The 14,121-nt window shown below is 35.4% G+C and overlaps 1 protein-coding gene across 2 annotated transcripts in view; it reads right to left on the bottom strand.

Moving 5' to 3' along the window:
• PIGN (phosphatidylinositol glycan anchor biosynthesis class N) overlaps positions 1–14,121 on the bottom strand; it is a 70,800-nt gene that overhangs the window by 52,097 nt on the left and 4,582 nt on the right. For both annotated transcript variants that reach the window (XR_013999642.1, XM_081149026.1), the window contains exons 2-9: positions 13,747–13,998; positions 12,637–12,758; positions 11,848–11,946; positions 9,984–10,090; positions 7,262–7,386; positions 6,043–6,173; positions 5,023–5,139; positions 1,847–1,887 (exon numbers count right to left, since the gene is read on the bottom strand). Coding sequence is in view for 1 of the 2 variants with exons in the window: in XM_081149026.1 (XP_081005152.1) it covers positions 1,847–1,887; positions 5,023–5,139; positions 6,043–6,173; positions 7,262–7,386; positions 9,984–10,090; positions 11,848–11,946; positions 12,637–12,758; positions 13,747–13,967 (963 nt within the window). In the remaining variant the exon portion in view is untranslated. The remainder of the gene's footprint in view (positions 1–1,846; positions 1,888–5,022; positions 5,140–6,042; positions 6,174–7,261; positions 7,387–9,983; positions 10,091–11,847; positions 11,947–12,636; positions 12,759–13,746; positions 13,999–14,121) is intronic.

Below are 14,121 nucleotides of genomic sequence, written 5' to 3'. Positions count from 1 at the left end.
GCCTCACATCACTGAGTCTCCGATGCACTGTACACCAGCTCTCTCCAAAACCTTTCTATATGCCATGTATCCTCCTATCAGAGTTCTGCGCACATGCCGCTCCCTCGGCCTGAGAAGCCCCCCTCTTAACAGGACATCTTGGCTGACTACAGTCTACCAGATACAGAGGTGCCCCCTTATTGACAGGGGATACGTTACAAGACCCCCCTGTGGATGCCTGAAATTGCAGATAGTACCAAATCCAATATATACTCTGTTTCTCCCTCTACATGCACACCTTTTCACTTAAAGGAAGCACTTTAAGGCTTCTCTTTGGCATATCCAAACTGCCGGCACCCCTACCTACTCTTGCGCCTTGGGGCCATTACTAAGTAAAATAAGGGTGACATAGGACTGTGATACTACAAGAGTGGATCTGATAACTGAGACAGGATGGAAAAGCTGGACAAAGGGATGATTCAAATCCCGGGACGGAATGAGAGTTCATCACACTACTCTGAGTGGCATGCAATTTACAAATTATGAATTATTTCTGGATTTTTCCACATAATATTTTCACACTGTGGTTGAACGTGGGCAACTGAAACCATGGAAAGCAAAAGCCTGAATAAGGGTGGACTATTGTACATCTGCTCTACGCTCTCATGGCTTCGCAGGTTTTTTTGTAGTACTTACCACAGTTATAACTTTACATTTATTTGTATAATAATTTGATTAGTATCTGTGTTCTCACACCTAAAGTATATTATATCCCTGACACAATGTTTAAACAATATTGCAGACGCATAGCAATGCTGATGGAAGAAATGAAGAGAGAAATTCTCATCTAATGTAGACCTGAAGTAGGATTACTGAGAGAGCAATAGCAGAACCTACATTCAGTTTTTTATTTATAATAAATCTGGCTATAAGTAAAACGTGTTCTTGTTCTACGGTCTTCAAGTTATTCCTATCCCTTTGACAGTCATTTTTACTGCAAGTTAATAAACTGCTATTCTGATTTTATACATTTTCACTTATTTGGGTAATACAAATCCATCCGGAGAGAAGAGGGCACTCTTAATATGCTGAGAAAGAGCAGGCTTCTGCAACCATGGGCCTGAAAAGGAGATCCCAGACCTTGGTTTATCCACCACAGTAAGAACGTCAGCTTGTGAGCTGACCTGGAGAAGGTAAGGCCTTCCTGCCACTTTGGAGGCCACACATCAGCGATGCCAAGCTTTCTACAAGCAGCAAAGACGGCTAGTTATGTAGCATATTTTCAACAATGAAAATTTTGCGCTTCCCATTTACAGATGATGTTAATAATCTGACCTGATCAGGTTGGCCATGCATTTTCCTGATATTTAAGGTTTCTAGCTGGGTAATCTATTCTCCTGTCACTTTTTCCCCCCCATTGCATTTGTAAGGATCCTGGATAGAATTAAAGTTAAAATATGTGTTAATAAAAAAGAAATGGTAACTGACATACTACAGGAAAGAAACCTATAATGAGGTTTTATTAGATCTATGCTTAAAGCAATCTAGCGAGGCAAACATGACAAGAAATCACAGGAATTTAACAAGCATGCAAATTTTAATTTACACATAATTCTTTAATTAGCCAGTGTTACTTGGAGGGAGTCCTCTCCTTTTAGTTTTATTTGAGGCTTTTTATATTTTGTCAAAAGAAAGATTACTTGGGTTAAAATATATGCACTGAAAGGACTTCCCTGGGTAACTGAAATGTTTTGAAAGATCAGTTATCATCATTATTATTAATATATGGTTTTTCAGGGCTCTTCTGGCCTAAACTTCTTGCAGGAGATAAAAGTAAATTTGAACATGATTAAAATGAGATGAATACCTGATTGATATCTTGCCTCTTCCAGTACTCCAATTTCCATTCTGAAAGACACAATTAGACACAAAAGCTGATGTTAAGATGAAAAAAGAATAAATCATGTCATTATTATGAATAGTTAGTGCTTGATGAAAAACATAAGTATTGGAAGTCTGTTTTAAGGCAGCATGAACCAAAAAGGTGCTTAAAAAGGCAGAGCTGTATATGTTTAAAATGAGAATCTTAAAAGAATAACTGAAAAGTAAATACTTGGTGTCTTCTGTGATAATTTATAATATCAAAATGCTCATTTGGAGATAACTGTTTCAAAATATCAAAAGGCTAGATCCCACTTCTAGGAATATATTCTAAGAAGCCTGAAACACCAATCAGAAAGAATATATGCACCCCCAGTTTACAGCAGCATTATTTACAATAGCTAAGATCTGGAAACAGCCCAAGTGCCCATCAAATAGATGAGTGGATAAAAAAACGTTGGTACATTTATACAATGGAATACTATGCAGCTGTAAAGAAGAAGGATCTCTTACCCTTTGAGACAGCATGGAGGGACCTGGAGAGTATTATGCTAAGTGAAATAAGCCAGTCAGAGAAAGACAAGTATCACATGATCTCACTTATATGTGGAATCTAATGAACAAAATAAACTGACGAACAAAATAGACCCAGCGACACTGAAGCATGCAACAGACTAACATATTTCAGTGAGGGGAAGGGGGGGATAACCAAAGAACTTATATGTGTATGTGCGTAACCCATGGACACAGGCAATAGGGTGGTGAAGGCCCAGGGAGGGGGCAGAAATGGGGTGGAGAGGGTTAATGGGGGAATAAAAGGGGACATCTGTAATACTTTCAACAATGAAGATATATTTTTAAAAAAAGGCTAAAGAAGGAACGATAGAATTAAAAGGCACAATGATAACAACTGTTACCATGCCTACAACAAATCACAATCCTGTTCCTGGGAGTTGCTAAGGTATTCATAGTCCGTTAGTCAATTTAAGTTTTTCTGTAATGGCAGCTGCTTGCAAAATACTTAAAACTGTAGCTGTGATGTGCCTACTGTCATTAATCCCAAATGTTAAAATAGTATAAGCTACTATTAAAACTGTCTTCAAAGATAACTCATTCCTCTCTCTTTCTACATATGAATTTAGAAATTTCAATAAACAGTAACCAAAACAATCATGAGACATGTCTTGATTTAATGACTTTAAGATATATATATTACCAAAAGGGTTCTAAGATATTTTTATGATGAAATTTCCTTTAATAAGCTAATAAAGTTTAAAATATGTTCCTGCTTCTACTGGTCAGCTACTAAAAGTTCACACCAATCACCTGATGAGGAAAAAAAGAATATTCCTTTCTCTATAACTTGTAATACTTAATATTCATATAAGAAAAATTACATTCTTTCTGTTATGATTCTTGAAATCATGTGATTCTAAAACATTAATTCACTGAGAAACCAAATGCCAAAATACAGTTCTATCTCCTAACTACATACTATTTAACCTAGGTTCTATTTAGGCCCAATGTAATTCAATTACCACAGAGCACAGGAATATAAAATGATGCAAATGCATTATAAGACAGTTCAGCATTCTGGGAAAATTACACAGTTTCATGACCCATTTATTCCACTTCTATGTATCCAGCCAAGAGAAATTAAAACATATGTCCACACAAAAACTTTCACACTAATCTTCATGGCAGCATTATCATAAAAGTAAAAAATGTGAAAACAACCCAAATGTTCAAAAAATGACTAAGTAAAATATAGTATATACAGCAATGGAACATTATTCAGCTACAAGAATTAAACTACTGATACATGCTACAACATAGGTGAACCTTGAAAACATTATGCCATGTGGAAGAAGCCAGAGGCAAAAGACCATATAGTGAATGATTCCATTTATATGAAATATCCAGAATAGGCAAATCCACAGAGACACAAAGTAGATTAATGGTTGCCAGATGATGGAGAGAGGATGGGATAAGGAGTGACTGCTAATGGTTTTTCTTAGGGGGGGTATGAAATATTTTGCAATTAGATAGTACAGGTGATTGCACAATCTTATTAATATACTCAAAAGAATAAATTGTACAATTTTAAAGTGTGAATTTCATGGTATGAGAATTATATCTCAATAAAAAAATAAATTCAAAAAAAGAAAGAAAGCATCTAAGGAAATTTAATATACAAACCAAAAAGTCTTCTATAGTAAAAATACCTGGACACAGCTTGAGTCTGAATTCCTGGAGAAGACTCTAAAAACAAAATTTCTAGGCCACCCAGACTCATGGAATCAAAATATCAAGTCACAAGGTCTGGAAATCTATATTTTTAAAAAAATCTGTATTTTTAACAAAATACAGCTTTGGATGAGTCCAATGCAACTACAGTGGTACCTCGGTTTGGAACGTCTCCGTTGCCGAACATTTCGGGTTACGAATGCCGGGTCCCGGAAGGAAACGCTTCGGTTATTGAACACGCCTCGGGAGTCGAACATGCCCCGCGGCGTCCGCTGAGGGCAAGGTCCTGAGGCCTGGCTGTGGGCTGTGGACCCCTCGGTTTTCGAACGTTTCAGAACCTGAATGGTCTTCCAGAATGGATCACTTTCAAAAACCAAGGGATGACTGTAATCCAGAGTAAGGCATTTGAAAGGAATTTGCTTTGTCCAATTAGTAAAAACTTTGGAGCTCAGGAAAAAACACCTTACCTTACAAAATAAGCAGAGCTCCAGGAAAAAGGAATTCCTTTTCTTCATGAATTGAGAAGCAAGGGAGGCTTGGGCAAAAGTACTAGATACCGGGCAAAATCTGTCCAGTTGTGAAACATCAATTATGACACCTGTGATTTATCTGATTGGCAGTCTTTGCAAATAAGAAATGACTCAGTGTTTAATCTACAGCCCAGTAAAAATAAGGCACGTGGGGGGAAAAAAGCAATAGTATAACTTAAACTTTCATAAGGCAAATGACTAAGAGTATATATTTCAAGCTGAATATTATAGACCTAATAATATGAACTATACAAAAGCAATATGGAGAAATAGAGGCACAATATAAAAAGGGAAACTATAACTTGAAAATGATTTTTTTAAATTAAACATTGGTTTTATTTAAAAATGTTATATTTATAAAAACAATAAAGATAAATGTTTATACCTTTCAAAAGCCCATCATCAAACTTCTGAGCTGGTACTTTTTGGGGATATTTGATTCCAGCTCCCCACGCGATAAAAGGAGTAAAGGTCTCTGAAGGATGACCAGCCCCATGGGAACCTACAAAGAGGACAAGAGTAATAAGACAAGTATATACAACCTGACTTATACCTAAATATTCATTTTTTAAATGCTTAAAGTTAATCCACCTATAGTGAATTCTAGCCACCACACTCCCAAGTGCTTGCAACTAACTCTGTATAATTAGTTTTAAAATATTCCCAAAGCAAGTCAGAGCATCAACAACAAACAGGCGTAAACAAACGAAGAAACATAAAAAGGCAGAACGTCTGTTGAGTGACTCTGGTTGAAAGAAGAAAAAAAGTAAGACTTGGAGGAGATGCCACTAGAGTGGCTCCAAAGGCAGAAAGAATGGGGCAAGTGCCTCTGGGGAGTTAACCAGCCAAGTCTGGAGCACGCAGCCGAGGCCAGAGCTGTTCTAGAGAACAGCAAAGTCTCTAGATGTTTCTCTTCTGGGCCACTCTGGCTGATGCAGCCAAAAGCCGTTCGCAAAGTGGAGCCAGCTCATGAGAATTCCAAACTGTGATTTGGGGACCCGAACCTCATCTTTGCCTCTTTTTGTTCTCTGTGCACACAGTGTTTGCCTTGGGAATCTCACCGGAGGACGGGATCGACGGTGCATTTTGAGTAGCCAAAGGTCCCCTGGTAGCACCACCTTAACCCCGCGCCCTTTCCCATCATGTACAGTGAACCCTACGTAGATAAATACTGGTACTTTTTTTCTCCTCCTGACTTTTCTCTGATTTCTTGTTTTGAAAATATATTCTTTCTCTAGCTAGAAGACTCTTAAGATGAGAATTTTTTACACTAACATTTTAAGCATACAATTATGTGCTAGACACTTTGCATACACTGAGACATGTGATACCCAACCTTGTATCGGCAAGCTCCATTTACCACTACTTTAAGGATAAAGTACACGTTGCCTAAAGATAGACTAACCCCAGTCAGTCATTCCATGGTCAGAGGTAAAGAGAAATACTGTTTTCTCATCATTTCCATAAAACTCTTTAATCAGGGACACAAGTTCTTTAATTCCCTCATCAACTAGTTTAATATTGTCCTTATATTCCCTGTTTAAAAAGAAAAAAATAACAAATTAAATTACATTAACTTGGAAAAATAAAATTTATTCAACATGAACTCACGACATTCAAAGTTAGTAATTCCTGAAATACTTTTAGATTTCATCTTTAACATTTTAAAATCAGACCTCTTCAGATTATTAAAAATAATGTTCTTTGTTTAAAGAAGCAAAAGAATATGAAATAGTTTTCAGAAATGATTTGAGGAGGGTAGTGATTAGCAAATACATTTTAATGAATGCTTTTTAAGTCTCAAATGCAATAACGATGCCTTTCATGTCTCTCATAATGCAAACGATATTGTCCTTGCCGATAACTGTTTCAAGTATAGAATTTTTCATCCCATGATATAAGATAATATCATATCATATCATACCAGATATGCTTTTAACAAACTACATTTAAGCTTTCCAAGCCTATACACTTAAAAATGGCTAGGATGGCAAGACTGGTTGGACAGGCTGGTTTGCTATCAGTTAAAACAGTGCATCATGTGAAAGAAGGGGAACACGAGGTATTCTTTACGGGCAGCTAACCAATAGGCTTTACAGTTAGACTAATCTAACCTAAATTCAAAATAAAGCATAAAAGTCTAACATGGATTCTTCCGATTTCTTACAACCTGCAAAAGTGAAAAAAATATTTGTTATTCCTTGTAAAGAGTGCTACTGAAATATAGCATAAAACACTTTATACAATTATTTGCTAGATATAATGTTGATTAAATGGAATATGTAAGGAATAGCTAATTACATCTTTTTGTGATATAAATATTAACACCATAAAAATGCTTTGATTTCAAGATTTACTGAATTTCTAAAATATATAATGTTTTCTCTGCCTCAATACATGAAGAACACAGGATGCATTTTACTTAAATTAATGTGCACTCTGGCCGCAGCGCATGTGATTTTAGCTTCTATATCAATCCACAGCTCATATAATAGGGAACTTATTATACTTTAGAGTTATTTAAAATATAAGTTTTGTTGTGATAATCACAAAAAAATATTATACTTTAAAAGTTGAAACAGAATGGTTGTTTCCCACAAAAACAAGAAATTAATTAAAATTACCTCGATGTTGATCGGTGAGCATGTCCGTTTGTATCTATTCCTAACAGATGTAAGAACAAAACTATTTTCTCATCATTTAGTTTAGAAAATAAAGATTGGTTGTTTCTGGCAGCACGAAGGAATTCCTATAGGTAACAAATCAGTTAAAAATTTTTAGGTGATTTATTGTATTTATAAAATAATTATGATGAAAACATTTAATTAAATGTATACATAACTATAAAATTATGTTATTTTGTTTAAATTTGTCCTCAGGCCTACCACCACAAGGTTCTTGTTGTTATATGAGACATCTATGTTCAAATAGGGAGTGAGCTATTTTCTGTGGTCAAAAAAAGGTTACAGAAAGGAGATTTGATTTCACAAAGATCTCATAATATTGAGATCACAGAACCTGGCCTGGTAGCTCAGTTGGTTAGAAAATCATCCTGATACACCAAGGTTGAGGGTTCAATCCCCGGTTAGGGCACATACAAGAAGCAACCAATGAGTGCATAAATAAGTGGAACAACAAATCGACTCTCTCTCTCTCCCTCTCTCTTTCTCTCTTCCAAATCAGTGAATAAAAATTGAAAAAATATATATTGAAGAAATATTTTGACATGAACCCAAAATAAAACAGTACTAGTGGCTTTAAGGGAACACAGAAAGGGGTCATCTAAGTGGAACGGGAAGTGGGGTGAAGCAAAGGGAAGCCACGGGAAACTTAACAGAGGAGATGATGCATAAACTGAGTTTTAAAAAGCAAAGAGATTCAACACAGATGAGCTTTAAGGATATTACACCAAGTGAAATAGCCAGTCACAAAAAGACAAACACTGTATGATTCGTTTCTATGTGCTTACTGAAGCAATCAAATATTCAGGAACAGAAAGTAGAATGGTGGTTGCCAGGGGCTGGGGAGAGGGGGAAAATGAAGAGTTGCTGAATGGTTATAGAGTTTCAGTTCTGCAAGATGAAAAAGTTTTGGAGGCTGGCTACACAACATGAATATACTTAACACTACTGAACCTGTACACTTAAAAATGGCTAGGGTGGCAAATTTTCGGTTCTGTGGATTTTACCACAATTTTTTAAAAAAAGGGAGTAGAAATTTGCATGGATTTGTAAACTGGCTTGAATTAAGCATGAGTCTGGCCAGGGCACAAAGTCCAGGTAAGACCCTTGACTCTGTCTCCAGCTTGATGTCAACCCTCGTTCCCAGGCAGCAGTCCCGCCATTCTAACCTCCCCTTGCTTCAGAGTTCCTCAAGTCCGTGCTGGCTCTTCCTTCAGGGCCCAGGTTTCACAGAATGCTGCTGGCCTGAAATCAGCTGCTCTACGAGCAATCCTGATCCATCCTTTCCCTTTGTCTTCCATATTTCTTCAGAGATCATCTCAAAATTCTTCCCCTAACTGTCCGGTCTAGATCTAAGTTTTCTAAAACATATTCTTAGTCCCTGTATTTTTCCTTCACACTGTTTATACCTGTTGATTTCATATATTTGTTGTTACTTGATTAATAGATGTGTCTTTACTATATCTTATGAAGTCACAGGCAAGACTTTTTTCTCTTCACTATCATATTACAAATACTAGCAATGCTGAAATAAAAAAGGGAAAAAGGCATAAAACCAGGCCAGCCACCAGCTATGTATGCTCATCCACAAGAAATCAAATTCACTAAGTTGTGCTAGTATTTAAGCAGAGGCTAACATAAATAACTAGATCATATTAAGAAGTGATGATTAGCAAAGGAATTCACTAATTATTTTCTTAAAGAAATTTTATTTAACTTGGAAGTTTTCCCTGTTGACAAAAGTCTGTGTTACATGAATAAAGAAAATTTCAATGAACAAAGATCCTAATAAAAGAAACAGGGATTATCAAAGAATGTACTGAGCACTTCATTCCTGCTAAGTACATACAAAGACAAAGACAAACACACACTGACGAGTATATTTACAAACAAATGAACAAAAATGACTTTACATTACGAAGAAATCGACAATGTCACACATCTCTGATAAAAAGAAGAATCATTAGGGGCCAATCAATGAAAACTTCTTACAACAGATGAATTATAAGTTATAATTTGAAGATGGGAAACAATGTATTGATAGAAAGGAGAGAGCCAATAGTCACAATTGAGATTTTCCCACAATTTTTATGAATTTTAATTGGATTCCTAGTGAAACTGTGATAACAGTCACTATCAAATAGTCAAAAACACTCAGGAACACATAAATATTTTACTACGATTAATTTGCTAATTTGTTTTTACTTTTCTAATTTTTCTTTAAAGTACAATGTTTTTTAAAAAACACACAACCATCTACTTTATGTTGTTATAATTGCATTACAGTTAAACAGTATTTTTCAAAGGGCTTCCACACATCCCCCAAGGTGCCACACTGTAAGAGACTGGTTAAGGTTTACACTTAGGATGATTCAGGAGACCAGGAATAAAATACAGATTAACTAAACTCCAATCTAGGGCTCATTTTACTGTCAGAAACACATAGTTTAAAAAGTTATCTTTCCAAAATTATTTTTTAAACTATTAACTAGTTATTGTAGGATGTATAATTTCTTAGAATTCAGTCTTTTAAAAATAGTGTGCTGTAATATATAACTTTAACGTTCACACAAGTAGAAAATAAGATGCATTCACTGACAAATCAGTTTCTAGTAGTTTAGGTAGAAATATGTGTGCTGTACACTAACCACTCAATAGCACGTACCTTAATATTATCAAAGACCCATGTATCCAGTTTGGTTACATCCTGGGCACCAAAATCCTCATCGTCAGCATCATAACTATATGTAAAAACATGGTTTCCTGTAGCACCTGAAAAGGAAATTGGGGGGAAAAACTTAAACAACAATCTTTTAAACTGTTAGAAATATTAAATAGTCATTTAACAATTTTTGTGAGTAGACAGAGTTTTTCACAAAGCATTTTGGATTATGATGGGAAAGAGGAAAACAGGAGGAATAATTAACATTTATTTTATGTACTATGGACCATGCTTTGTACTTTAACACATTCTGTTGCATTTTGTTCTCACAATAATATATTCTAATTTTACAGATACGCTACATGTAAGTTAACTTGCCAAAGTGATAATGCTAATACAAAAAAATAAACACCAAAGTTTGTCTCCCTTTAAGGATTAAACTATTCTCTTTTTTTGGTGTGTGTTGGGATGTTATAATCTAAAATAGATGATGTCATTTAATTTACAAAACTTCCTAAAGCAAGAAGAAAATTCAAATAGTCACTTCTCTTAATCAAAGGCTATGAGTATATTTCTTAATATAAGGGAATAGATATTACTTATTGCCAGTTTGACGTGGTAAACAAATATATTAATCTTATACATTTGCAATATGTTATCAAGAATCCAATCAACTTAGTGAGTTTCTGAGTTAGATAGGCCCTTACAGATCATAAGGAAGACAATCTCTTACAATACTAGTTTAGCTCTATTGACGCTAGTTATTCCACTGCTCAGCCATTCTAATTCCCACATCCTAAGTAAAGATCTGAGTGGGTGTGTTGGTTACCATAAGAAATGGAACATTCCCACTGGACTGTATTGGATTCAGGCACTTGGCCCTATCCTATCAACTGTAGCCAGAAGCAGGAAGGTAAGTTAAATAAGCCACTAGTACCCCCAAAAGCTAAACTGCAGTCCAAAGAAGCGAGTATAATGGCAAGTAGTTTGAGGTTTTTTGGCCTGCCTACATAATAATGTTCTATGAATATCATACAAAAATTCTGAATATGTATTTTGCTTTCAAGACATAATAATCTTCAATATTCCCAACTATTATAATACCATGGCTAAGTATAATGTTACAAAAACTTTTCATTAAGTGAAATGACCAATCATTCTGCTCCCACTAAAAGGCACTTAATGACATAAAATTGAAATACAAAGTGATTTTAGAAAGTAATATAAATTTTATGATCAAAAGATGTTCTAATACTTGCAGATTGACACACAGAAACAAATACAACAAATCCAAATGGCAAGATCTTGAATATATGAAAATAGGAATCATAAACATAATTTTAATGTTTAAATCTTTATGTGACTATCTACCAATTTCTTTTTTTTAATTTTTTTACCAACTTCTTAATAATTCATCAATGTGAAATGAACCAGACATCAATATCATCATCATGAGGAGTTATATGATAAGCACTTTGCTAAATGTTATACAGGAATTACCTAATTTAATCCTAAAAACAAACTTATGACATAAAATTATTATATTTACAAAAATTCAAACTGAAGTTCAGAGAAGTTATCTAACTTGCCCAAGATTATAAAGCTGTTGAATGTTAGAGCCATATATCATTTCACTGAATTCAAGACACTAACAACTATATAATGTGCCAATATTTCAAGTACAACTAAGAAGAAAAAATCAAATTGACGTGTCTGTCCCTTGCAACACACATTCCTATTTCAGAAATGTTAAATACGTTAAAACATGTATCTCAAAATCAGTAAAATACTGTTAGTATATAAAAAATTACCATGTTGATTTATTAACCTGTTTACTCTCTGAGAAAATATAATCAGTGACTCTTACCTTTGGCAAACATAGTCATGATATCTGGGCTTCCCCAGCCCCATGTGTACTTGCTTTCATTGATAACAGAATCAAATTCTACAGGATTTTCCTTCCATCCTTCAGGTAATTGAGAAAAAAAGCAAATAATGACAATAATATATACACAGTGAGGTATTAGTATAACCCCTAAAGAAGTCTTCTTCAAATAATAACAATGAGGATTAACCACATAACAAATGCAAAAGTAATAACAGATTTTGTTACATGTATCATGACACAAATTTCTTAAAGTTTACAACTGATAATTTACTTATTAAAATTCAGAATTATTTTGAACTTTTGAGAGTTAACATTTAGGAAAACCATAGATCCATCCAATCACATTGTTTTAATAGCACAGGATGATATAAGACTAAAGCTTCGTTCTAGAATCAATACTGGTGTGAGTTTATGTAAGGCGTGCTAAATAGTTGTGAAAAGTATCTCGAAATAGCCTGGCTAGCGTGGCTGAGCAGTTGAGCATCGACCTAGGATCCTGGCAATAGAGGTTCGATTCCCAGTCAGGGCACATGCCCTGGTTGTGGGCTCGATCCCCAGCAGGGGGCATGCAGGAAGGAGGGAGCCGATTAATGACTCTCTCATCACTGATGTTTCTCTCTCTCTCTCCCTCTCCCTGAAATCAATAAAAATATAAATATATATTAAAAAGTATCTCAAAACATCCTTCACCTTGTGTCATGATTCAGTGCTAAAGATGCAATATTTACATAACAAATTTTTCACATAATGAAATTGTCTAGACAATACCTTTGACGACTGCACTAACATCTTCATAAAACCCAGCTATCAGGGCTACATGGCCCGGCCGAGATTCAGTTGGCACACGTGTATGAGATATCCCCCAGCTGCCTTCGTGCATTATGACATTCCTAAAACATATTACAGATGAATAGTTAACACAGACTATAAATGCTCTGTTAAGAGTATGGATGCCTGGCTGGCGTGGCTCAGTGGTGGAGAATCAACCTATGATCCAGGACACCAAGGTTCGGTTCCCGGTCAGGGCACATGCCTGGGTTTCGGGCTCGATCCCCAGCAGGGGGCGTGCAGGAGGCAGCCGATCATTGACTCTCTCGTCATTAATGTTTCTATCTCTCTCTCTCTCCCTCTCCCTTCCTCTCTCTGAAATCAATAAAACATATTTTTTTTTAAAAAAGACTATGGTAAAATAAGACTTTTACAAAAGGAGTCAAAACCAAAAAAGTGAGTCAAAATTTAAGAAGGAAAGAAATTCTAGTCCCAGCTGAGCCCAGTCCTAGCCCTCCCACCAGTGGATTCAGTAGCATAAGTGAGCCCAGCTGGACAAAGAACCACCCAACCACTGCATAGAATCAAGAGACAAAATACACCCCTGTTGTTTTAAGCCACAAAGTATTGAAATGGGTTTTTAACATAGTAAATGATATACACACTAATGTTCTATCAATGTTCAATTTTATTAGGTGTGATGATGGTACTGCGGTTATATAGGAGAAAGTCCTTGTTCTTAATACATACATGCTGAAGTGTTTAGGGATGAAGTGTCATATCTTTTCACAAATTTTTATTCTTTTTTAAATTATTCAACTACAGTTGACATTTGGTATTACATTAGCTTCAGGTGTAAAGCATAGTGGATAGACATTTATGTAATTTACAAAGTGGTCTACCTGATAAGCCTAGTACCCACCCGGCACCATACATGTTATTACAATACTATTGACTATATTTTTAACTTCTTAAGTTATATAATGAGAACTGAACTTAAACAGAAAGAGGAAGGCACAAAGAAATTTGGATACCTCTGTTTAAAAACACTTTGATCAGTTCAGATCATCCTTTTTCCAGAGATGTCTTTGTTCCAGCTGACATGCTTACCTAATAAATGGTGCTCTAGAATTCCCCTTTTCATCTAATTCATAAAGTGCATCTGCCCGCAGGCCATCAGCAACAATGAGCACTAGTCTTCTTGCTGGAGGAGGCAATGGTGTAAACTGAGGAGCCATCCCATGAACCAAAGGAGACGTAAAATAAATGTCAAAGATGGAGGCGAAGAACACAAAATGTACGAGCAATCCCACAATAAAGAAGAGCAGCATATCCAGTGTAACTAATAATCTGCAAGAAAAGCTGAAAGAGGGAATGAAATTAAATTTGGGTAAACCTTAATGCAATTATATATTTCCACATATCTTGATGACTACATGTAGACAGAACAAATATTTTAAAATATTACATAACTTACAACTTCAT

This window comes from Miniopterus schreibersii (assembly GCF_964146895.1).
Source record: "Miniopterus schreibersii genome assembly, chromosome: 10".
NCBI classification, from domain to species: Eukaryota; Metazoa; Chordata; class Mammalia; order Chiroptera; family Miniopteridae; genus Miniopterus; species Miniopterus schreibersii.
This window is presented reverse-complemented; position numbering and strand designations above follow the sequence as displayed.